Here is a 25475-nt window from a genome sequence, read left to right as displayed (position 1 = left end):
AATCGGGATGGGAGTGTCAGAGACAGTGCGATTGGCACAGGACAGAGCAGAGTTTAGGGCTGTTGTACATAGGGTCGCTATGAGTCGCAAGCAACTCGACGGCACATAACAACAACAACAACATATATATGTATTCTATATTGTGTACATATAACAACAACAACAACAACATAAAGAGAGCTACCAATACCATGGGTGATTTTAATCTGCAGCACTCAGGCCTGGTTTTTATTTGTTTTGGTCAAACATTCTTCTAAGTGATATAGCTCTGGTCTGTCCATTTGCTGTACAAAGGTGACTCATCGTTGCTTTGATGCTAAACACTATGACCCTGATATGTCAAATGCAATAATGATTACCCATGGTGGGCAGTGTTTGGTGGAGCTCTCCAATAAAAAGTAGCTTGGAAGAAGGAGTGGCATCCACTTCTGACATAGCTTACCCCCAGAAACTCTATGAACGTGGAGAAACGATCAAAGTTATACAAGTATTCATGTCTTTGTTTCATAGGATTGCTATGAGTCATCTATGACTCGACAGCACCTAACAACAACAACGAATATTGTGTATATATGTATTATATGCATATCATTATATATTGTATAATATATAATATTATACATGCAATACTCTATATAATACACACACACTCACACTAGTATTCTGGAATACATTCACAGTCACTGAAGTGTATGGTCAAATGCATACTGAGACTAAAATTATATGCCACCACCTCCTAGCATTTTGCTTTATAAATTTTTCAATTAGTAACAGCTGTCAAGACAAGAGCTTATGTGAATTTATGTCTCAAGATATACAGTTATTTAAAAATCATTAAAAAATTTAAATTCTCTATGTGTTTTATTGGTAAAACCTGCTCATTTGAAATGACAATGGTGTTTCTTTGAATTCTATAAGTCCTTTTAATTTAATTGCTTTAGATAAGATCTCTTATTTCAGTACTAACATGCAAATTAATCATGAAAAAGTTTGAAAAAACCTATTGTGTGGTCTCGAGGAGCTCTGGTGGCATGCTCTGAGGGAGCTGTGCTGCTAACTCAAAGGAGGGCCAACGCAAAGGCCAACGCAAAGGCCAACGCAAAGGCCATGCTTCTCCGGCAGCTCGGATCCACCAGCTGCTCAGCAGGAGAAAGATGGGCAAACTCCTGTGAGTTTTACAGCCTCTTGAAAACAGGCTGGTGGGTCAGCTAGCAGTCGGTTCTGACTTGATAGCAATGAGAGATAGCTATTACGTGATCTCACTTCGGAGACCACATACAAGGGCCATAGAAAAGGTAAAACATATTGCTGGTATGAAACACAGGAACTATGACTACCTCATGTTATTTCACCAGGAACTCTCAAGCCACTGCCTTATGGACAGTGAACATTCTAAAATTCTTTCATTCTGAATGAAAGTATTTATAAACTACCATATGTGCTCACAGACAGATATATATATATATATTTTTTTTTAAATTACAAAAAAAAAACCCCACCCAAAACATAAGAACTAAAAAATCCCTCACAAACTCATTGTTGTGGAGTTGGACTTAGATAGGGTATTATGAGCTTGTCACGATGTTAAAGGATGGTCAAGGCTCAGATTATTATGCACAGGGTTGCTGTGAGTCACAGTCTACCTGACAATAACAATAAGGTCTGATCTGTTAATTATTTATTATTCTAATTATTTTGCTTTGTTTTAAAAAATCATGTCCTGTTACATTTAATGACCAAACAGTAGTAAAAAAAAAAAAAAAAAGAGATCACTTACAATTTTAAACACAGCGATTTTGTACAGTTACAGGGCTTTCTTGGCCGACTGGCAGACTCCGATGGGATTATGCTATACAGACACACAAATAAAAGTGAAACATTAATTACTACAACCATTGAAAACAGAAAAGTTTCCAATCTGTAAATTCCTATTATAAAACAAAACTTTAGAAAAACCACACATCTCTAGTAAGTTTGTTATACTATTTCATTAACATAAACTTCACAGAGATGTTGTGACAATGAAGAGGTAGTAAACATAGCAATATTAAGCGCTTCCAAAGAGTATTCTACAAATATTCTTCATTTTGAATGAATAAATATGAAATATCCCCAAAACTTCTGGAACTTAATTTTAAAAGATAATGAGAGGTGCAGATGGGAAGAAGTTGTAAAGTGGAGTAAGGCTAATCCCATGAAATTAACTAAATGCTGATTCTAAAAAAAAAAAAAATTTTTTAAAAAAAAAAAAAAAAAAAAAAAAAAAAAAAAAAAAAAAAAAGCAAAGACCTAACAAAGCAATTTTATTGTATTGTTTCTGTGAGTCTATAATATTTAAAATTAGCATGCTCACATGGCTTTGGTGGGGGCATCAAATAAGAGGCATTTTAAAACACATATATATTATGTTTACTTATACAAAAACTTAGCATGCTTTCAACATACCCATTGAATGGAAGTCTTGCCTGGGTCTGGATACCAGATGTTCCAGTGAAGTTGGAGTTGCTTGCTATAGACACGTAGGATGACTGCTGCAGCTACATGTAAAGGAAGACAATTTGAGACTACATTTGCAAAAATAAGCAATACTCTCAGTAAGAGGCACAAATCTGTCTACTGAACTATGGAGACAAAAAATCTCTTACAAACAGATTATCTCAAAGAGCACTTTTAAAGACCCAAACAACAAGGCGTAGAGGTGAAAAAGAATGAGCATTTTAAAGTACTACATGATTCAGATGTAAGAAATCATTTCACAATCTATCAGAACTCTAAGTTTAGATATATGCCCAGAACATACTGAAATAACTTTCATTAGCTAGAAAAAGGCATGAAACCGACTTATAAAAAGTATGATGTTGATCATTCACATTAAAATTCACTGACAATTAAAAGCTGTACATGCAGTAATTTCCTATTTTACAATAGGTTTTAAGCAAAAGAAAGACGTTAATGATAAAGATATAGAACATTAATTTTCTTTATCAATAATTCTAAATCATACTTAGAGATGCTGTAGGCAAAATCCTGAATGATCCCAGAAACATCAAAAGAAGATGGAAGGAGAGGATAACATTGATGAATGAGACCTTCTAACGACTAAATCCATGTGTGCGTCAAAACCTACAGACTGGGGAGCTCTGGTGGCCTAGTGGCAAGGAGCTTTAACTACAATCCCAGAGGGGCATGGTTCAAATCCACCCGATGCTCTGCCGGGGAAGGAGGGACAATCTCCTCCTGTACCAGTCAGATCTGATTTGATGGTACACTCACACAAAAATAATAAAATAAAAATTAAAAAAAAAAAACAAACAACAAAATACAAAAACAAAAACCCTACAGACTGGGAACAAACATTTGGTAATAACACCTCAGACAAGAGTCTCATAACTAACGTTTACAGAACACTCCTGGGCCTCTACAAGAAAAAGACTGATAACCCAACGGGCAAAAGATATGGTAAGAATCTCCACAAAGGAAGATATCTGAATGGCAAACAGACAAATGAAGAAATACTCCAAATCACTGGCAATATGAGAGATTAAAATCAAAACCATAATGAGGTACCATCTCACTCCAGTAACAGTGGCAAAGTTTAACAGAGCAGCAAGTAATAAATGTTGGAGAGGACTGGAGAGAAAGGAACTCTTATAAATTGTTGGTGGGATTGTAAAATGGTATAACCACTCTGGAAGGCAGTTTGGCACTTCTGAACACAGACATTCCAGATGACCCAGCTATTTCACTACTTGGCATATACCCCGAGAAAATGAGAACTGAGGCACAAACAGAGATTTGTACACCAATGTTCACAGCTGCATTATTCACCATCGCGAGAACATGGAAATAGCCCAGACATCCAACCACAAACGAATGGCTTCAGAAATTATGTTACAGTCACACAATGAAATACCAGGCAGGAGCAATGATTTTGTAAATTATTACCTAACTTGGGCTGGAGAGCATTATGCGAAGGACAAATATTACATAAAATCATTATTGCAGAATGAGTATAAGGATTCAAGGGGGGGATAGAGAGGATAGAAGCAGAGGGATGAGGATGTGTGAGGGGAGGGGAGATTAATCATGAAGTTGTACAATTTGATGGGTGGGAGAAATTGGAAGAATCTGTTCTTGAAAACAATGTACTTGAATTTTGTAAATAAACTATTATTATTTACCAGAGAGAACTGACACGGAAAAATTTCAAGAAGTACCATGTGATCAGGAGGCAATGGTAACGAAGAAGTGGAATCTGCATTGAAGGCACTGGCAAAAAGCAAGGCCTCAGGAATCAATAAAATACCAATTAACTTGTTTTAATTAATAGATGCAGCCTTGAACACACTCACTAGTCCATGTCTGAAAATCTGGAGAACAGCTGCTTGGACCACAGATTGGAAGAGGTCCATATTTGTTCCCATCCTCAAGAAAGGTGATCCAACAGAATGTGAACACTATCAAACAATATCATTAATATCACATGAAAGCAGAATTCTGTTGAAGATCATTCAAAAACAGCTAGAATAGTACATGGAGAACTCCTAGACATTTAAGGTGAATTTAGAAGAGGCTGTGGCACTAGGGATATCATGGCTGATGTAGGAAACATCCTAGCTAAAAGCAGAGAATACCAGAAGAATGTATGTCTGTGCTTTATTGACAGTGCAAAAGCATCTGACTATGTGGACCCTAACAAACTGTGGCTAACATTGAGAAGAATAGGAATCCCAGAATACTTGTGCTCAAATGATACCTATACCTAGATCAAGAGGTTACTGTGTGAACAGAGCACGGAAACATTATACGGTTTAAAATTAGGAAAATTTGTGTGTCAGGGTTGTGTTCAATTTTCATACCTATTCAATGTTGATGCTGAGCAAATTATTCGAGAAGCTAGACTCTATGAAGAAGAATGTGGCATCAGGATTGAAGGATTCATTAATAACCTCCGTTATGTACATGACAAAACCTTGCTTACTGAAAATGAGGAGGACAAGAAGTGCTTGCTGCAGAAGATCAAATGATTGCATCTTAATGTCATAAAACCAAAAATCCTAGTACTGGACTGAAAGGCAACATCACATTAGATGAAGAATAGTTTGAAACTATCAACGACTTCATCTTACTTGAATCCACAATCAATATACTTGGTACCAGCAGTTTGGAGATTAGAAGATGTATTGCACTGGGAAAGTGTGAAATCAAGGATCTTTCCCATTTTTTAGGAGCAGTGATGTCAGATTGAGGACTAAGGTGTGCCTGATACAGGCCATGATCTTTTCAATCACTTGCTGTGCATCTGGGAGCTGGACAATAAAAAAAGATGACAGAAGAACTGATGTTTTTGAACTGTGGTATTGGAGAAGAATACTGACTATTCATCCCATGGACTTCCAAAAGAACAGATAGGTCATAAAGAAGATGTAGCCCAAGTATTCCCTTGACGACAAAGATGATAAAGCTTTATCTCATATACTCTGGGCATAGTGCTAGGATAGGCTATTCCTTGCAGAGGGACATTATGCTTGGGAAGGTGGAGGGATGACAAGGGAGAGGAAGACCCTCAACCAGATGGACTGACACAGTGATTGAAGCAAGGAGCTTGGGTGTGACAGACTGTGAGGCTGGCATATGGCATGGTGGGATTCAGAGCTATTGTTCATAGGGTCATATTTGACCCGACAGCACCTAACAACAGCATATCAAACTAAAAAATAATATTTATTTATATTTCAATAAAATATACAAATTAGTTGTTTCACTCTTTTGTAATCTAACATCAATATGCTCAGAGCATAGTGCTGATCCTTTCATAAAAAGGGAAACTTCTGTTTCTGAGCATCAGTATTCTAAAACCCAAGCCAGCCTACTGGATTATCTATGGCCTGGACTCTAAAGATGACCAGATGAGGATCATGGACAGAGCAGTGAAGCTATTTTACCTGGAAATGCATCAGACAGAGGGAGAGACTCATAGTCACACTCTTTTCTAAACTCTTTTTGACTCTGTGGATTTCAACATTAACCTATTTTCTCTTAAGCCTATATAATCTTGCCCTTTCTACCAAGCTATTCTTAGCTTCAAATTATCTGACATACATTTGACTTTTGCTGTATATTTCTAAATGCTAAAAATACACAGAACTTTTAGTTAACTCTGCAAGTTTTATATTTTCATATACTAAGATGCTTTTTTAAAAAAGAAATTTTATTATTATTATTTTATTATTTTGTGCGTATATACCGTCAAGTCGGATCTGACTGGTATAGGAGGAGACTGTCCCTCCTTCAGCAGAGCATCTAGTGGATTCAAACTGTGTAACTCTGGAATCGCGGTGCAGTTTCTTGTCACTAGGCCACCAGCGCTCCCATAAATTTTATTATTTTGTATGTGTGTGTACCATCAAATTGGATCTGACTGGTACTGGAGGGGATTGTCCCTCCTTCTCCAGCAGAGCATCTGGTGGATTTGAACCGCACTCCCCTGGGATTGCAGTGCAGCCACCAGAACTCTCTATTAAGATGCATTTTTTGAGTAGGTTCAGAATATGATTTCTTAGGATCACGGGATGACAGAAATGGTTACATTCTTGACCTCTAAGTGTAAAGCCGGCAGTTCAAACCCACCTCTTGTATGAGAGGCCTAGCAAGCTGCTCCCCAGAAATTCATATCCTTGAAAAATCATATGGATCACAATTCTGTAACATATGGAGTCTCCATAAATCAGCATCAACTCAATGGCAACTGGTTTGTTTTCTTTTTAATATAAAGACTTCCAGAATTAGCCTTTTAATCAAAGATCCTTCTTAATTATTCTTTCTGAAATGGTATGACTTCACTCCCCCCACATACCTGAGTAACATACTGAGCTGGAAGGACTGCGTAGCCCACATTCCCTGTTCCCGGAGCTGGTGCTAGGACGGTGCCTGGTGGAAGGTTGGTGAGGTTTGGCTGGATTTGTGGCAGTGGTGTGGCAGGCATAATAAGTCGCTGCTGTGGCTGGCTAGTCGTAACTATTTGTGAAGTTGGATTGATCGGTTTTGGAACAACCTAAAAAGAAAGGGAATAAATTAGTGATTCCATTTTACAACTGCTCAATTCAGCATAGGGAGCTCTGGTGACCTAGACCATAAAGAGTTGCACTGTTACCCTAAAGGCCACTCCTCTCAAGACAGTTTGAATCCACTAACTGCGCTGAGGAAGAAATATGGGCAATCTCCTCCTGAAATCTATAACCTTGGAAAACCTGCTAGAAGATCAGCTCTGAGTCAGTTCTGATTTTACAGCTATGAGTTTGAGTTTTTTGAGTTTTGATTCAGTATAAATCTATCTAAACATGAATTTCTGTTTTTAAAAGGAAGACAAATAATACTTACTTGTTTGACAGTTTGTGCTGGGACAATTGGAACTGACATCCGCACTGGCGTTGCATTAACCACCACTGGTTTTGCTTAAAAAAAGAGGGAGAGAAAAGCTCTATGAAAATTTCCAACAGATATCGAGGAAAAGTTATAATCCTTAGGAAACTGTAATACGTAAAACATTTATCTATTTACCTATGAGAAAACACAATATTTACAGAAGACAGTATTTCAAATCTTAAGACTGCTTTATCTTCCAGCAAGTTATCCTCATAAAAGAGCTTACAGAATTTTATTGATTTATTCTTTCGTGTAGTATTCAACTGGGACTGTTACCTTCCAAAATGTCTTAACCAATATAACAGGGATCATAACTAATATAACTACAGCTATTTAATTAAAGAGGGATTATCTGTATGTTTAAGACATACTATTTAAAGTTTTCTTATGTTAATGATAAAGACACAGAACATTCATTTTCTTTATCAATAATTCTAGATCATACTTAGAGATGCTGCAGGCAAAATCCTGAATGATCCCGGAAACATCAAAAGATAGGAGGATAACACTGATGAATGAGATCTTCTAAAGACTAAATCCATGTGTGCATCAAAACCTACAGACTGGGGAGTTCACTATTAAATCTAGTCAAGTGCAAAGTTGTATAAAGAAAAGGACTGTCATTCATGAACTGTTACCTTAACACCATTCTATACTATTTCTAATTGTTGTGTCTCTATTTAAAGCAAAAACAGATCTCTATTATTCTAAATTCAATATTTTTAAGAATCACAAAAAGGAAGTACAGCATAAAGGTTAAGAATATAGGCTCTGAAGCTATAAAACCTGGGGGGTTTACATTCCAGTCTGCAAGTCTTTCTAACTACTTAAATTGTCTTTGCCTATTTCTTCTCTACAGTATGGGGATGATAATATCTACCTTACAGAGAAAGTGTTTTAATTCAGGAAAATCAACTTAAGCAATGCCTAACAAGTAAATGCTAGTTGACCTTACTGTTTTACATACACATAGGTCATTGTGATGTCACTTCAGTGAACTGCAAAACAAGACACCTGTCCTTAAGCAGATGCCAATCTAGTAGGGTACATTAGGCAATGACCCAAATAAAATAAATAACATTAAGGAAGATAACAAAGTGAATAGGAACCCAGAGGAGAAAACATACATCTGAGAGGCCCAGAGGATGGGTTCTGTAAAGAGTGCATGGAGGATACTCTCTGAGAAGAGTTCTGATAAAGAAGCAGGCCAAAGAGCAAGCACACGTACTGGAGGAGTGCATCCCAAGCAGAGTCAGAAACATGTAAGGTGGGAACTTGATTCAGGGAAACAGCAAGACATATTCATGAAACACTGATGAATTGACCAGTTTCACTGGAACTGAGTGTTAAGAAGACACAGTGAAGGGACATATTGTAGTCATTTTGTCAGGTACTCCAAATGTTTGGGTAAAAATCTATATTTTTAATTTAGCAGGGAATGAGAAGTTTCTAAAGGTTTTTAAGTATAGATATATTATTAGAACAGCATGGAAAGAAAGAATATTTGTCAGCAGTGTATAAATCAGAATGGTGCTGTGAGAAACTAGACAAGTCAAAAGAGTGTCTGTCATGTAAGTGTGGAGGAAAAATAAGGAGCCAATCTGAAGAAATAGCAAGACAAGTGAAAAGGAGGGAGCAGATGCAACAACACAATGGAGGTAAAGGGAATCTGACTTACCAACCAACTGGATGGCAAACATGAAAGTATAATGAGGGGAAACTTAAGTCACGAGCTTTCAAGTGACGGGGGAAATGGCAGTTATTAAGATGGGGAAAATCCAGGAATGAGCCAATTTGAGGAGAAGGTGAGGGCTGACCTGGAGAATTGACACAGTAGAATTCAGGAGAGCAGTTGGCACTAGACTTATGTTTAGACCAAAAGAATTACCTTTTTTTTTTTACACTGCCTGTAGTCATTTCCCAAGTATAAGGGAGAGATTATTTCATTTCATTTGCATCTTAACACCCATGGAAGTAGCTTTCAAGAAATAAAATGATATATTGGATTGGACAAATCTCTAGCAAAAGACTTCTTTATACTATTAAAAAGTTAAAATGCCATTTTGAGGACAAAGGTACACCAGGTCCAAACCATGGTCTTTTCAAGCACCTCAGATGCATGTGAAAGCTGGACAATAAATAAGGAAGTCTCAAGAAGAACTGGTGCCTTTGAATGATGGCGTTGATGAAGAATGATGACTATACCATGAACTGCTGGAAGAATGAATAAATCTACTTTATTCATTCAATACAGCCTGAATGTTCCTTAGAAGGAAGGATGGTAAAACTTCATCTCATGTATCTTATCAGGCAGGGCCAATTCTTAGGATAGAACATTATGACTGATAAAGCAGAGGGGTCAGCGGAACATGGGAAGACCTTCCAAGAGATGGTCTGACACAGAGGCTGCAAGCAGTGTGCTTAAGCATAGCCATGACTGTGAGAACGGGCCAGGCAGCATTTTCTTCTGTTGTACACAGGGTCACAAAGTCAGAAGTGAATGCACCTACCCAACAGAGAAGGATCTGAAAAGGTAGTGAGGACATCTCTTATCTGTGTCTCTATTTATGCAAAGGGAAGGCTAGAGCCTAGTCTAAAAGAGAGGCTGACATAATGAGAGCTAAGGCTACTCTGAATAAAAGAATTAGAATAAACTTTTTTGGAGGAAAGTGACTGCTACATATTACTACCTGTTTTTTCTTTTCCCCATTTTGGTGGCAATGGAAGTGATGATGGCTGGAGAGAAAATGCTAGGAATCCTGGAAGAGAACAGAGTATCAGGGTATTCTGATCTGAAAGGGAACAAGTCCCTGCAGCAAGCCAACAAGAAGCTTGTGGTGGGAGGGAGAAAGTGGCCTACCTCTAGAAAAAAGACAAGATGAGCTAGTGGTGATGTTTGCACAACTCTGTAAATATACTAAAAACCACTGACCTGCATTCTGAAACAGTAAATTTTATGATAACTGGATTATATTTCAATAAAGTTGTTATTAAAAAGTACTTGCATATAACCTACACATAACTCCTGTATACTTGAAATCATTTCTATATTACTTTTAATATCTAGTACAGTAAGTATGTTATATAAACAGCACTTTCTGCTTCCTCTTAGCTTTTGAGGAATTGCTTTAACCATTTAATTGCTTTTTATGTGTCATTTTGTTCACAGAAGCAAAGGGTGTCTATGAGTATCAAAATGAACAAGACACAAGGTGAATGATGTCCAAACAATGACTGCTTAAGAGACTGAGGACTTGTAAAATGGCAGCAAACTACAACACAGTACACATGACTTCATTTGCTCCATTCAGTGCTCAGCATACAGTAAATTCAAGTTTTGTTTTTTGGAACTTCCTGAGAAAATCGGTTTTCTCAAATATGTCTATCTATAGTTACTGGAATCACACATGCAGAATCCATGGGCATAAGGGCTAACTTTGTAAGGTCATGGGTCAGGGATAAGTGATATCAGATTTGAAATTATTTCCAACTTGATTATGATTTTCCTTTTACTTTCAAGCTTTAATCATATTACATTTATTAGCCACTATTGGCTGGTCTTAGCATTATGTTAAACAGTTAAAAGTTGAGCCTGAATTCATGCTGAGGCAGAAGAGAATGCACTGACTCCCTGCTTCTTGGAAGGGATATGGTAATCATCCTTTATACACAATTGAGAGCGCACGCGCGCGCGCACACACACACACACACACACACGCACGCACGCACACATAAACACACACACAGAGCCCATAGTGCAGTAAATTACTTAACATGTCCTTATAAGCCACACTCTTTGTGACTTCCACACAATGACAGGGTGGAGTCATGCAAATAAAAGGTATAGATGTTACAGACCTTGTTATGGCTTAAGTTCTGTGCCAACTTGGTTAGGCCACCATTCTCAGTTTTGGCTATACTCAATTTGGTAATTTGGTATCATTCTCTTCCATTGTGTACACTAGGAATCTTGACATCTATGTGTTAATAAGTTAAGATTAGGTTCTTTCTGTAAGAAGTAGGTTGTTTGACATTTTAATGCACTCAGGTCACTACAATGACACAAGTTACTATCCCCTTGTTTGAGTCATATCCTTTATCTTAGATAAAAGGCGAGAGGAGTGACCACCAAGAAAGAAGCTCAAGAACCAAAGCCTCTATTTTGCATCCAGGATCCCTGTGCTGAGAAACTCCTAGACTCAAGAGACACGGAGAGAATTCTAACACTAGACATGAAGAGGAACATCAAAAAGCAATGAGAGAAACAGCTACAGTAGAAGAATCAACACAGCCAAGAGACTGGCAGGATACAGAGGGTCAGGTGTACATGCCCATGAGTTTGTAGGTTCAGTGACATCTATACCTGAACAGTGGGCCTCTTGACCCAAGGAGCAAGAATGATGGAAGCCTTTACTCCTGAGATTTTCCTGGCTGAGTGCTTCTGGTCACTTACTGGCAGAGCTAAACCAGTTTTATAACACCTGTCCAAACAGAACAGTGGCTGGGCAAATGCGCCAAGGCATCAAAGAGAGGGCTGCCTGTGAGCATGGCTGAGAAGAGATGTATCCTGGTTCATTCTGGATCCTGAATAGGAACTTTTCACTTCCCTAGTAAAATGCATAATCATGAACACTGGATTATCTATGTAACTAATGCAAGGAATTACTGAACCCAGCAGAGAAAGAGAGACTGTCATGGGAGGAAGGGCTATGTCATAACTGGTAAAAAGGTTGGAGAGAGAAGGTATGTCAACCTTATAATACATAAAAATTTCCTTCGGCTGTTAATCTTGATTCCCTTTCCCCTTTGTGAAGTTAAAAGAAATCGGATCCCCTACCATGTTGTATTTACAGAAAGAAATCACCAAGGAATGTGAGAACTTTCTGGTCATACTCAGAAACAATGACCACCAACAGAAAGAACTAAGAAACCATCTATACAACATGGAAAAAACCCCAAACCTTGGAGGATTAATAGACATTAGGAAAGAGAAGGGCGCAAAAAGAAGTAAGAAATAAGCTACAAAACAAAAGGTGTAAGGAAGCTCTGGTGGCCTAGTGGCAAAGAAGCTGTGCTACAAAACCGAAGGTCCACGATTTGAATCCACCAGATGCTCCGCTAAAGGAGGAGGGGCAATCTCTTCCTGTGCCAGTTGGATCCAATTCGAGGGTACAAAAAACCAAAATGAAAGGTATACACAGAATGTGGATAGCTCATATAGTGAGAAAACACTGAACCATAAAAAGAAATCAGATGACACATCATTGAGGCACCTTCAGGAAAAAGAAAAGAAAGTTGAAGGAATATGACTTGCTCTCAGTCACATCAAATAATGGATCCATGATTCTTATTTGGTTGAGAAAGAAATAGCCCTTTCCTTCCTTCTCTCTCTTAGAGAGAGAGAGAGAGAGAGAGAGAGAGAGAGAGAGAGAGAGAGAGACACACACACACACACACACACACACATGCACGCAGAGAGATAGAGACATAGAGAAACCTGAAACTCCCTGGGTTTACATAACTTTGGCATCTGTGAGCAGAGTTATAAAGAAATCTGAGACATGGAGAAAACATGAAATGGTCAAAGAAGAGACACTAAAGAGGGAGCACTGCGGTGTCCTATTGATATTTATAACCAAGTCAAAGACTTATTTTTCCTCCTTTCCTTAGAGAACATTCCCACATTACTAACTAGGGCAGTTTTCCTAGAAGTTGGCCTCATCTCTTCTTTTTGGGTTGTCAGCAGTTTTCAGAAGAGGAATTCTGCACAATGCTTTTGGAATGGTCTCCTCCTAAGCTTTAGAAACTGTATCTATAAGAGTTTGAGGGGATTTAATTTTCTCAAATTTATTCTCTTCCTCAGTAAGAATTGCCTCTGAAGAATTGCTTCTGATCGCTATGGAATCAGAATTCACAGCTGACCATCCAGGGGGTTTTTAGTCACAAGGGAAGAGACTGCCCATCCTTCTCCCATGGAGCAACTAGTGGATGTGAATCACATGCCACTGTGTTTGCAGTGCATCTGCTTAGCCACTAGACCATCAGAATTCCCTCAGTAGGATAGAGCAGAAGATTATATATTAAAAAGGTCAACCAAGAACTCTCCTGGGCCCTAGTGTTTGGGCAAGCTACCAAAATCAACAATTAACATAAAATAGAATCTGTTAGAATTGTTTTTTGGGGAAGAATATGGAACACATATTTACTAACATTCTGTTTCTTTCATAATTTTTCCATTTTCTCTTTTCAGTAGTTGTTTGTTTGTTTGTTTTTAAAGAATGAGATGAGATGGGATTGTTGTTCTAAATTTTCCCTGAGATGAGCTAGATATCAGTACCAAGTCCCTCAACTCCTAATGAAAACAAAAAAGGAACCAACTCTCTTCTTTTCTTTACTTCCAGTAAAAGATAAATCATTCACGTGCCATCACCTGAATTTGGCAATAATGGAATAGACAGCAGTCTCCCAAGGGCAAATTTATGGCCTAACCAATAAATTACCAGGCTCCGAAAGCATCTTGAGTCTTTTACCCTACTGGTTTTAAAAATGATAAACAAAGCAAACTGGGGGGGGGGGGGGGGGAGTAGTGGTGGACCGGGAGGAAAGTAAGCAACAATGAATGAATGGGGGAAAAGAAAATATTTTTAAAAAGGTAGAAAAACATGGAGAAAGGTTATGTGTTGTGTGTGTCTGTATGCTAGGAGGCAGGTTGGATTAAGCATAACACAAATGGTAGGGCTATTTTGTACCAGAAAAAGGAAGATCCACTAGGAAAAAAGGGGCAACGGAGCAAAACAAGATGTTTTAATTACCTTCTATAAGTACTTATAGATTAAAAATAAGTAAAGGAAGAACTTGATATAAAGTTCCTAAATAAGGACTCTTATATCTTTGACTATTTTGCATTTCAGCTGACCAAAACTCTGTAAGAGGCTTCATAGTTTACAAAAGAGTAATAATTTGGTTCCAGGGAGCTGTGATGGCCTAGTGGCAAGAAGCTGTGCTGCAATGCCAAAGGTATAATTCAAATCCATCAGATGCTCTGCTGGATTAAAGGAGGGGCAATCTCCTGGGCCAGCTAGATCCAACTTGAAGGTACACAATAAAGGGGGGGAGGGAAACTTGGTTCCATCTAAACCTATTGCCAGCTAAGATCACCAGCATAAAAAACTGGATGTTTCAAATAAACAGTGCTTGCTGCAGAAGGTCAAGGACTGCAACCTTCAATATGGATTGAGGCTCAATATCAAGAAGACAAAGATTCTCACCACTGGGCAAACTGGTAATATCAGGATGTGGTGAAGAGATTGAGACTGTTAACAGCTTTAGTTTGCTTGGTGCCCCGGTCAACCTTCTTGGCACCAGCAGCCAGGAAATGAAAAGACGTATCGTGATGGGAAAGTCTGCTGTTAGGGACCTCTCCAGGGTACTGAAGAGCAATAGTGTCACTCTGGAGACTAAGGTGTGTCTGATACAGGCTATGGTCTTTGCAATCACTTGCTATGCATCAGAGAGCTGGACAATGACTAGGGAGGATAGAAGGACAATTGATGCCTTTGAGCTGTGGTGCTGGAGAAGAGTATTGGACTGCTAAGAAAATGAACAGGCTCATCCAGGAGAGGGTTAAACCGGGCTGTTCCTTGGAGTAAAGGATTCTGAAGCTTCACCTGAAATGTTTTGGACATGTTGCAAGGAGGGATCAGTCCTTGGAGAGGGATATCATACTTGGGAGGGTGGAGGGACAGCGCAGGAGAGGAAGGCCCTCTATGAGGTGGATTGATTCAGTAACTGGATTAATGGGGGTGAGGGTGTTGGAGACAGTGAGACTGACACAGGACAGAGCAGAGTTTAGGGCTGTTGTATTGTACACAGGGTCGCTATGAGTTGCAGGCAACTCGACCGCATATAACAACCACCACATATTCATAGGGAATAATGATTACCTGCTATTATACCATACTATGTACCAATCTCTAATAGGGAGAAAAACACCACAGTATATACAACGATAACATAGTTTCACTGCCTTCTGCAAAAGCAACGGATTTAAACTCTTAGCTGAAACGCCACACTTAATCAGGATTTCAGCAAAAAATGTCTTCATTTATGTTAAAAACATTAATGATTGTTGGGGAAAAAAAATTGGTTACTAACCTTGCTGAAGAGGCTGAGTGTTTGTACTGGGGTTCTGACTAACTGGCTGGGTGGAGCTACTGGCTGTTGTGGCAGTAACAAGTCGAACATAATGAAACTTGCTTCCAGGCACTTGAATCTGCTGGACATTGGGAGCAGTTGCCAGAGGAATAATTGTCTTAAACTGTGATGTGCTCACGCCGCCAACAGTGATGGTCTGCACAGATGATTTCACTGCCTATTAAACAACACAACATGGCTATCATTAATCTAGGATTTAACCTTCCTATTCTTTTTGTCTTATGACATTGCTCAAATAAAAAATTTTCTTCTCCTACTTCATTAAGAGCTGTTAAAAGAAACAACCTGTTCAAAGAAAAAATGACAAGAATGGTCACGAACATAGGAGTAAAGTTGAAATTACTACTGTGAACATGAGCTCCGGCACCCACCATAGTCCAAGGTGTGTTGTGCTACTAACCAAACCCGAAACAAACATAACAAGTTCCATCTTCTATCTCTAGTTCTTGGCTTCCTTGATATTTCAGATCAGATGACTTGCTAAGAAGAATTGATTCATAAGAACTTACACAGTTTTGCTTTTATTACTTAGATTTTTCAAATGAACAGTGAATTATTTTAAATCTCCTATCACTAAGACTCAATATTGAGAAGGGAAAACACAGGTATTTGGATTTTACTCCTACCCATCAAATTAACTATGACAAAGTTTATATTTACATGTTCTCAAATAGAAAGTGCCCCTGCCCAAAACTCTCTTATCTTACATGTTTATTTAGTCAATTTTGAAAGGCTTCTAATACTTGCCAGGTACAGCGGAACCCACTAACATATAGACAGTACAAAACTGCCTTGATTTGGTTGTCTAGGAAACAAACTATAGTCGGGTGAATCAGATCTGAGCCAATGCATTCATTTTCATAATTTTTAACACATTTCCTTAGTCAGAAAGCAATCTGACTTCTCAGAAAGCTCAATGACACATGAGAGATGTCTTGATATTTGATGTTTAGCCAACATGTAAAAGAAGGACATATAAAATAAAAGCCCAGGTAAGTTTTCTAACTAATTTACAGTTTCTTTTTCTTTAAAAAAAATTATCATCCACATTAATCATGATTATAATCCTCTCTACGCAGCTGATTTAGAATTGACTCAGAGCTGACCACCCAGCAGGTTTTTGGACACTTTACATTACTTGTGGGAACACTGCTCATCTTTCTCCCACAGAGCTGTGGTGCAGTCAAACCTCCAGAGGCACTGCTTTCAGTATTACTTCTGTTGTTCTGTATTGTTGAGTCAGAACCAACCCACAGCCAACTCTCCAGTGGTTTTTCAGAGGCAGTACATCTCACAGGTGGAGAATGCCCATCCTTGTCCATGGAGCTGTTGGTGGATTCAAACTGCATGTCTTTTTGTGTTGACAGTGCAACTCCTTACCACGAAGCTACTAGAACTTCCTTATTATTTGCATAGCAATATAAACTGTTTTCAATCACATATTAACTGAGAGCAAGTATGAAGGTATGTTGAGGTATCCACTATGTGAGCAGTAATTCTTAAAAGAAAAATTCTTAAGAATATGAACAGTTTACAAAAACCTAAAGAGAAGACTGTACTACTATTATTTAGTCTGGAAACGTTATAAGCAATAGGCAAAGGAGAAAATATAAAATAATCCCTATATTACTGTTAGGTCTTACTGCCAATGAGTAAATTCCAACTCATAACAATTCTACAGGGTAAAGGAGAACAGCCCCAAAGGGTTCCTAAGGCTGTAATCTTCATGAAAGCCGATAGCCACACAATCTTCCTGTGCAGTGGCTGGCGGGTTAAATATTTCAGACCTTTCAGTAACAGTCAAACACATTAACTGCTGCACTAAAAAAGGCACCATTAAGCAGATTCAGAGAAAAAGTAGCACCCATACATTAGAAATGAGTTCCATTTCTACATTTGTCTATTAGTGAGATTTGTATGTAGGCTGGAAGTTATGCAGTATACTTTTCCATGCATAAAAATTGTACTTTCAGATATACCAAAACTTTACTTATAATAATAGTCACAATGTTTTGACACACATTGCAAATTTATGCCCATGTTATTACGACTCATTGCTATGTACCTTTAATTTTCAGTATACCAAGCCTTACAAGGTTGGATTGTAACTATCTACACATTTACAATCAAATAATTGCTTAAGAAAATAAAAAAGCTAAAGAAGTCATTGAGTTAAATGTATATACGAAGTTTAAGAAAAGGAATAAAGTGTGTATAAGTAGAACCTACTGAAAAATATGCTATCTGAAATAATTACAGAAAATGGTGTTGAAAAACATAGAACTTAACATGTCAGCTGAAAATGGGGAGGGGAGAATATTACCTAAAGAAAAACACCTCAATGAGCAGAAATAATAGATTAATAATAGATTAATTAACAGGAGCTGCTTAGGGAAGAAATTGGGATTTATCACATAGTTTTGGTATAGAAGGAATGGATATTGGTGACAGTGAATGTAGTTAATATAACTGACCCAAACCCACCGTCCACGAACTGATTTCAACTCATAGCAACTCTGCGAGGCAGAGTAAAACTGCTCCATGGGACTGATAGGGCTGTGAAACAATTAACACCACTGGAGTAAATGTCAAGAAATCAGAAGATATGTTGCACTGGACAAATCTGTAGTCTAGAATTTTTTTAAAGTGCTAAAGAGCAAAGATATCAATTTGAAGACCAAGATATGCCTAAACCAATTGGACAATGAATAAACAAGACTGAAGAAGAACTGATGTTTTTGAATTATTGTGTTGGCAAAGACTGTAACAAAAACTAGCATGCATTTCAAATCAGCGTAGTCCTCAATATGGACTGAAACTCAACATCAAGATGACAAAGATTCTCACCAATGGGCCAACTGGCAGCACCATGATAGATGGAGAAAAGATTGAGGTTGTTAACAATTATAGCTTGCTCAATTCCACAATCAACACTCCTGAAACCAGCAGTCAGGAAATCAAAAGATGAATTACACTGGGAAAATCTGTTGTCAGGGGCCTCTCCACCATGCTGAAAAGCAATGATGGCAGTCTAGAGACTAAGGTGCACCTAATCCAGGCCATGATCTTCACATTTACTAGCTATGCATCAGAGAGCTGGACAATGACTAAGGATTACAGGAGAACTGATGCCTTCAAATTGTGGTGCTGGAGAAGAGTCTTGAACATACCATAGACTGTCAAGAAAATAAATCAATCTGTTTTGGAGCAGGTGAAATTAAGTTTCTCCTTGGAGGCTAGGATTTAGAAGTTTCTTCTCACATACTGTGGGTATGTGGCCACGAGAAACCAGTTCTTGGAGACGGACATTATGCTCAGAAGGGTGGAGGGACAGCACAGGAGAGGATAAGCCTGAAAGAGATGGGCTGATACAGTAACTGAGGCAATGGGGGTTGGTGTGTCGGAATTAGTGAGACTGGCTCAGGACAGAGCAGGGTTCAGAACTGCTGTATATATGGTCACTATGGGTCACAGGAGACTAGATGGCACATAACAAAAACAACAACATTCAATAAATAAACTGAAAATTTGATCCTCCACACTTCATTCTTAAAAATATACTACAAATGTGGGGAGCTCTGGTGGCCTAGTGGCAAGAAGCTTCACTGCAATACCAGAGATATGTGGATTGAATCCACCAGATGCTTTGCCAGAGAAGGAGGGGCCATTTCCTCCTGTACCAGTCAGATCTAATTTGACGGTACACGTACAGAGAAAATAATAAAATTTTTTAAAAAATTTTTAAAAAAGATATATATTACAAATGGATCAAAAATTCAGCCTACAAAACCAAACCAAATAATGACTGGGAAGAAAAACAAATGAGCACTTTTAAATTATTCAAGTAAGGAACACTTGTATAAACCAAGCTCAAAATCTCAAAATTCATAAATGAAAAAACTACTGTGGTTTAAATTAATTCAACATGTGAAATTTCTACAAAGGAAAAAACAGACAACAAGCTAGAGAAATATTAGTAAGCACAGTAATAACAAAGTAATATTGCAAACAGAAACCCTTACACCAATGTTTATGGCAACATTTTTCCACAGTAACTAAAAGATGTAAACAACAGAAATGTCTATCAACACATGAATGGATAAAAAAAATGCAGTATTTATACAATGAAATATTAGTTAGTATTTACATACAAGGCAGCTCTGGTGGCTGAGTAGTTAGGAGTCATGCTGCCAAACCAAAGGCATCTGGTTCAAATCCACCAGCTACTCCACAGGACAGACAATCTCTGCCTTTGAAATTTACAGGCTCTGAAGACCTTCTGGAAGGTCAGCTATGGTTCGTTCAGTTCTGACTCTATTGTACAATATATAATGAAATATTACTCAGTCAAAACATAGTAGCCATAACCAAACATCCTGAGGGAATGAATCACTAGGCCTGGGAACTCCAAAGGGACATCAAAGTCAACTGGCTTACCATGGTTTTGTAAACAGTAAATCTGACTAGTGAATAGCAACTGAAATTTTAAAAGTATACAGAAAAGAAAGGAAAATCCTCATGAACTGACAGAGACTGCAACTATGGGCTTAAGCAAGGTAGAAATATTCACCACAGAGCAGTATAAGGCAAGGTTTCCATATCTTGTTCATAAGTTCCCTTTGAGTCAAACCTGACTCGACTGTACCTAATAACAACTACTCAGTCCTATAGAGAAAAGATGTCCTGTGTATGCTAATATATGAATGAAACTTGGAAACACTGTGAATAGAAAAAGTGGTAAACTGGATGAAGGAAAGGAAATATACACAAAGGTGTTGATCAGTACAGTATTGTTAAGGAAAAGGTGCAGAATGATACAGAAAGTTACAGACTACACAAAGGTAACTTCTGACATTATCAGGAATAACTGACATTAAGCCACAAAAGGGTACATATGTCAATGACTGAGATTACATCCATGATCACACAGGTTTAGAAGATGACACTACTACATGAATTATCTGTGAACACTGTACAGAGACCCATGTAAACAGAAGGGGGGGAATGAAAACTTGTAGCCATAGTCAAACATCTTCCCCCCACCCCTTTCTTTTTAAAACATCTTGAGGTAATGAATCACTGAGTCAGGAAGCTCAGGACCATATACGTGGGCATGTCAAGATCAACTGTCATAATAACAGACAATGTCCTATATACTTTGAGGAATAGCAACGTGGAGTCTTAAAAGCTTAAAAGCTAGTGGTTGTCTAGGGTGCAACTATTTGTTTCTCCTCACCCAGAACAAAAAAGAGTAAAGAAACTGGAAGCCTATTCATCTAATTCATTGTAATGCTGGTGGCATAACTTCCAATTTCAAATCAACACACAACCCAAGTACAGTAAATTGACAGACAAGTGCTGTACCCATAAGTGTAAACCATAAAATAAGAATGCATAAAAATATGAAGCAAACATGCTAAGGGAAACAGAAAACAAACTGTCTGATGTGAGACAGTATATCTGTTCCTCTATTATTCATAGGGTTTTTGAAGGCTTATTACTTCACACTTGGATGGCCAGTCTCTCTCAGTGTAGAAGCTCTATTGAAATCTGTTCACTATGGGAACCCTGCCGGTGTTTTAAACACTAGTGGCACAGTTTTCAGTATCAACAGACAGGTCAGCTCACTGCAGCAAACAGAGAAGTGCTATGCAAAAAGGTTAAAGAAAGACTGGTAGCAGAAAAATATGGCCTGGGGGAGAGAAATGAAGCTAGAGATCAAATAACAGAATTCTGATAAATTAATTTCAAATGTTTATTGTTGTCCTAATTGTGTACCATAGAGCCAGAAACCGACCCATAGATGACCTCTGGTGGGTTTTCAGAAGTAGTTAATCGGACAGGAGGAGACTGTCCATCCTCCTCCCACGGAGCATCTGGCGGCTTTGAACCACATGCCTTCAGGACTGCAGCACAGTTTCTTGTCACTAGGCCACCAGAACTCCCTTAATTGCAAATACTGTTTTAAAAAAAGACAAATGATAATTACACAGATTTCATCTGATGGACAACACATGATTTACAGTGACTACATCTGTAGAAACAGTTCACAGAGAAGTTCAAAACATGCAGTCAAAATAAGGTCAAGGAATAAACCAGTGTAATAAAAAACAATAACAAAACAAGAAAATAAGATCAGGGGCTGAATGTGAAACAGACCATCAACTACTCATGTGCAAATTCAAATTGAAACTGAAAAAAAATCAAATCAAGTCCATGAAAAACAAAATATGTCCTTGAGTCCATTCTAACTGAATTTAGAAAATGTCTAAAGATTTTTGACTGATGAAAAGCCAGATTAGCTTTGGGATATCATCAAAGACATCGTCCATGAACAAAATAAAAGAGAGAAAAGAAAAAAGACCAAAATAGATGTTAGAAGAGCCTCTGAAAATTGAACTTGAACATAGAAAATATAAAACAAATCTGAAGAAAAAACAATAACAACGAACAATAAATTCCCAAGGAAAGCTTGTGAAGACAAAGCAAAGTATTATAACTAACCGTACAAAGAGCTAGAATTAGACAATAAAAAAAGGAAAAAGAAACTCATCATTTCTCAAGTTAAAATCTTCAGTGACGTAGGAAGCATCAAAAGAAGATGGGAGAAATACACAAAATCACTGTACCAATAATCAAGAACAAATAGTGAAGAAGGAAGAAGTTCAAACTGCACTGAAAAGACTGGCAAAAAAAAGGGGGCTCTAGGATTTCATGGAATACCAACTGGCACAGTCTGCATGCATAGATGCAGCCTTGCATGTACTCACTAGCATATGCCAAGAAATATGGAAGGCAGCTACCTGGTCAAGTGAATGGAAGGGATCCATATTTGTTTCCATTAAAAAAAACAAACCAAACCAACAAAAAACGGTGCTCCAAAAGAATGTGGAAATTATCAGACAATTAATTTCACATGTAAGTAAAATCTTAGTGAAGATTATTCAAAGAGGTATAGTACATTAACAAGAAACTGCCAGAAATACAAGCTGGATTGAGAAGAGGCTATGCCACAAGCAGTATCTTTACTGATTCAGATGGGAACACCAAAGATGTTTGATTTTAAAGACTGTGCAATAAGTTTGACTGTGTGGCTCATAGTAAATTATGTATTACATTGAGGAGAATGGAAATCCCAGCACATTTATATGTGTTCATGCAAAATCTCTATGTACACCAAGAAAGAGCTGTACAAAAACCCCCAAGGGACTACTGTATGGTTTAAAATCAAGAAAGTAATATATCAGTATGGTATCCTTTCTACATATCTGCTCTATTTATATGCTGAGTACATCATTCAAGAAGCTGGACTCTGTGAGGAAAAAGGTAATACCAAAATTAGAGGAAGATTCATCAACAACCTACATTATGAAGATGACACAACCTTGCTTACAGAAAGTGAAGAACTGAAGCACTTACCAAAGAAGATCAAAGACTATACAACCTTCAATGTAGGTTAAACCTCAACATCAAGAAGAAAAATCCTCACCAATGGACTAATAGGCAGTATCATGATTGATGGAGAAAAGTTGTCAATGATTTAATTTTACTTGGATTCACGATCACAGTCTTGGTAAGCAACAGTTAAAAAATCAAAAGATGTGCTGCACTGAGGAAATCTGTTGTCAAGGACCTTTGCACAGTACTTATGAGCAAGGATGTCAGTTTCAAGACCAAGTTGTGCATGAACTAAGCCTTGATATTTTCAACTGCTACCTATACACCTGAAAGTTGGACAATGAACAAGGAAGATGAACAAGAATTGTTGCCTTTGAATTATGAATTATGGTGTTGCATAGGAGTACTGAATAAACCATGTACTGCCAAAAGAACAAACTGATCTGCCTTGAAGAAAGGGCAGTAAGAGTGCTTTGTAGAAACAAGGATGTTGAAACTTCGTTTCATTATTTTGGGTATATTTTCATGAGGAACCAGTTCTTACATAAAGACATCACGCTGAGAGAGATAAAAGGGTTGGTGAAAGATAGGAAGACCGTCAAAGAGATGGAGTGAAACAGCAACCACCAGAACGGTCATGTACATGACAGAGAATGTACGAACGGCATACCTTCAGGCAAGGTTAAGATCCATTGTTCAGAAGGTTGCTATGAGTCATAATCTCCTTGATGGCAGCTAACAGTAATACACTGAAAGGTTAGCTATGAGCCAGTTTTGAAAAAGTACTAAGGGAAGGGGGGAGGGGGGAAGCCTATGATGGAGAAAGGAATGTGAACACTCATCAAATTACTCCTAGGAGAACTGGCTACTCAAGGAAAAGCAGGAGGTTTGGAACAATTTATCTATGGATAAATGACATAGTATCCATGGTTCAAATACACATGGAGTACACCCGTCAGACCAGAGGAATCAGACTGACTACATCTGTAGAAAGAGTCATTGGAAAAACAAGTATCAGCAGTTAAAACCAGGCCAGGTAGAACAGACCATCGATTACTCGTGTGCAAGTTCAAAATGAAGTTAAAGAAAATGAAAGCAACTTCAAAATGAACCAAAATATAACCTTGGGTCTATCGCCTGTGAATTTAAAAATTACCTCCAAAATAGGTTTGAAGCACTGAACATGAGATGAACTGTGGAATGACATCAAGGTTGTGATCCATGAAAAGAGCAAAAGTTCATTATATAGACAGAGGAAGACCAAATTGAGTATCAGAAGAAACTCTGAAAATTGAACTAGAGGGTCAAGAGGCCAAAACGAAGGGCGGAGATGCAGAAGTAAAAGGGATGAACAGAAGATTTCAAAGGACAGTGCAAGAAGATAAAGCAAAATATTATAATGGACTATGCATTGAGAAGAACGTAGAGAAAAAAGATAAGAATCACTTGGCATTTCTAAAGTACTGAAAAAAAAAATTCAACCTTTAGTTGCAATACTGAGAGATGTTATGGGAAAAGTCCTCAATGATTCAAGAAGCATCAAAGGAAATAAATAAATAAACACACACACACACACACACACACACACACACACACATAAACCAAAACACAGCCACTGTACAAAAAAGAACTGTTCAACATTGAAATATTTTAGAAAGTAGCATTTGATAAAGAGCCAATTCTGAGGAGGGGAAGAAGTTCAAGCTGCATTGAAGGCACAGGGGAAAAATAAGACCCCAGTAATTGATAGAATATCAATTAACATATTTTAACCAACAGATGCAATCCTGTACATATTCACCAGTCTGTCTCAGGATATTTGGAAAAACAGGTACCTGGCCAACTAACTGGAAGAGATAGATCTCTGTTCCAATTCCCAAGAAAGGTGATTCAATAGAATGTGGAAATTATAGAACAGTATCACTAATATCACGAGCAAGCAAAATACTGAAGATCATCCACAAATGGTTTAAACAGTATACTGACAGAGAACTGCTAGAAGAAGCTCAACCTGTGTTTAGAAGAAGCTGTATGGTGAGCTCTGGTGGCCTACTGGCAAGAAGCTGCACTGCAATCCCAGAGGTGAGCAGTTTGAATCCACTAGATGCTCTGCTGGAGAAGGAGGGACAATCTCTTCCAGGTACCATTCAGATCTGATTTGACAGTACACACACAAAAAATTTTTTTAAAAAATTAGAAAATAAAAGAAAAGAAGCTGTAGCATCAGAGACATGACTGCTGATGTAAGATGTATTCTGTCAGAAAGCAGAGAATACCAGAACAATCTGTGTTTTATTGACAATGCAAAGGCATTTGTCTGAGTGGGTCATTGAGAAAAATGGGAATTTCAGAACACTTAATTTTGCTCATATGAAAGCTACACACACGGGGCACCACCTTGGATCCAGACATCACCTGGAGCTATCAGGCGAGCTGTT

The 25475-nt window shown here is 38.0% G+C and overlaps 1 protein-coding gene across 1 annotated transcript in view; it reads right to left on the bottom strand.

The window, feature by feature from the left end:
• LIN54 (lin-54 homolog (C. elegans)) overlaps nt 1–25475 on the bottom strand; it is a 155439-nt gene that overhangs the window by 97761 nt on the left and 32203 nt on the right. The window contains exons 4-8 of the mRNA XM_006885328.1: nt 15580–15796; nt 7381–7454; nt 6857–7054; nt 2446–2537; nt 1778–1849 (exon numbers count right to left, since the gene is read on the bottom strand). Of these exons, the coding sequence (XP_006885390.1) occupies nt 1778–1849; nt 2446–2537; nt 6857–7054; nt 7381–7454; nt 15580–15796 (653 nt within the window). The remainder of the gene's footprint in view (nt 1–1777; nt 1850–2445; nt 2538–6856; nt 7055–7380; nt 7455–15579; nt 15797–25475) is intronic.

The sequence above is a fragment of the Elephantulus edwardii genome, unplaced genomic scaffold, assembly GCF_000299155.1.
Source record: "Elephantulus edwardii isolate Elephantulus edwardi_28Jun2011 unplaced genomic scaffold, EleEdw1.0 scaffold00042, whole genome shotgun sequence".
Lineage (NCBI taxonomy): Eukaryota > Metazoa > Chordata > Mammalia > Macroscelidea > Macroscelididae > Elephantulus > Elephantulus edwardii.
Note: the sequence above shows the minus strand (reverse complement) of the source record. Positions and strands in the feature narration are given on the sequence as shown.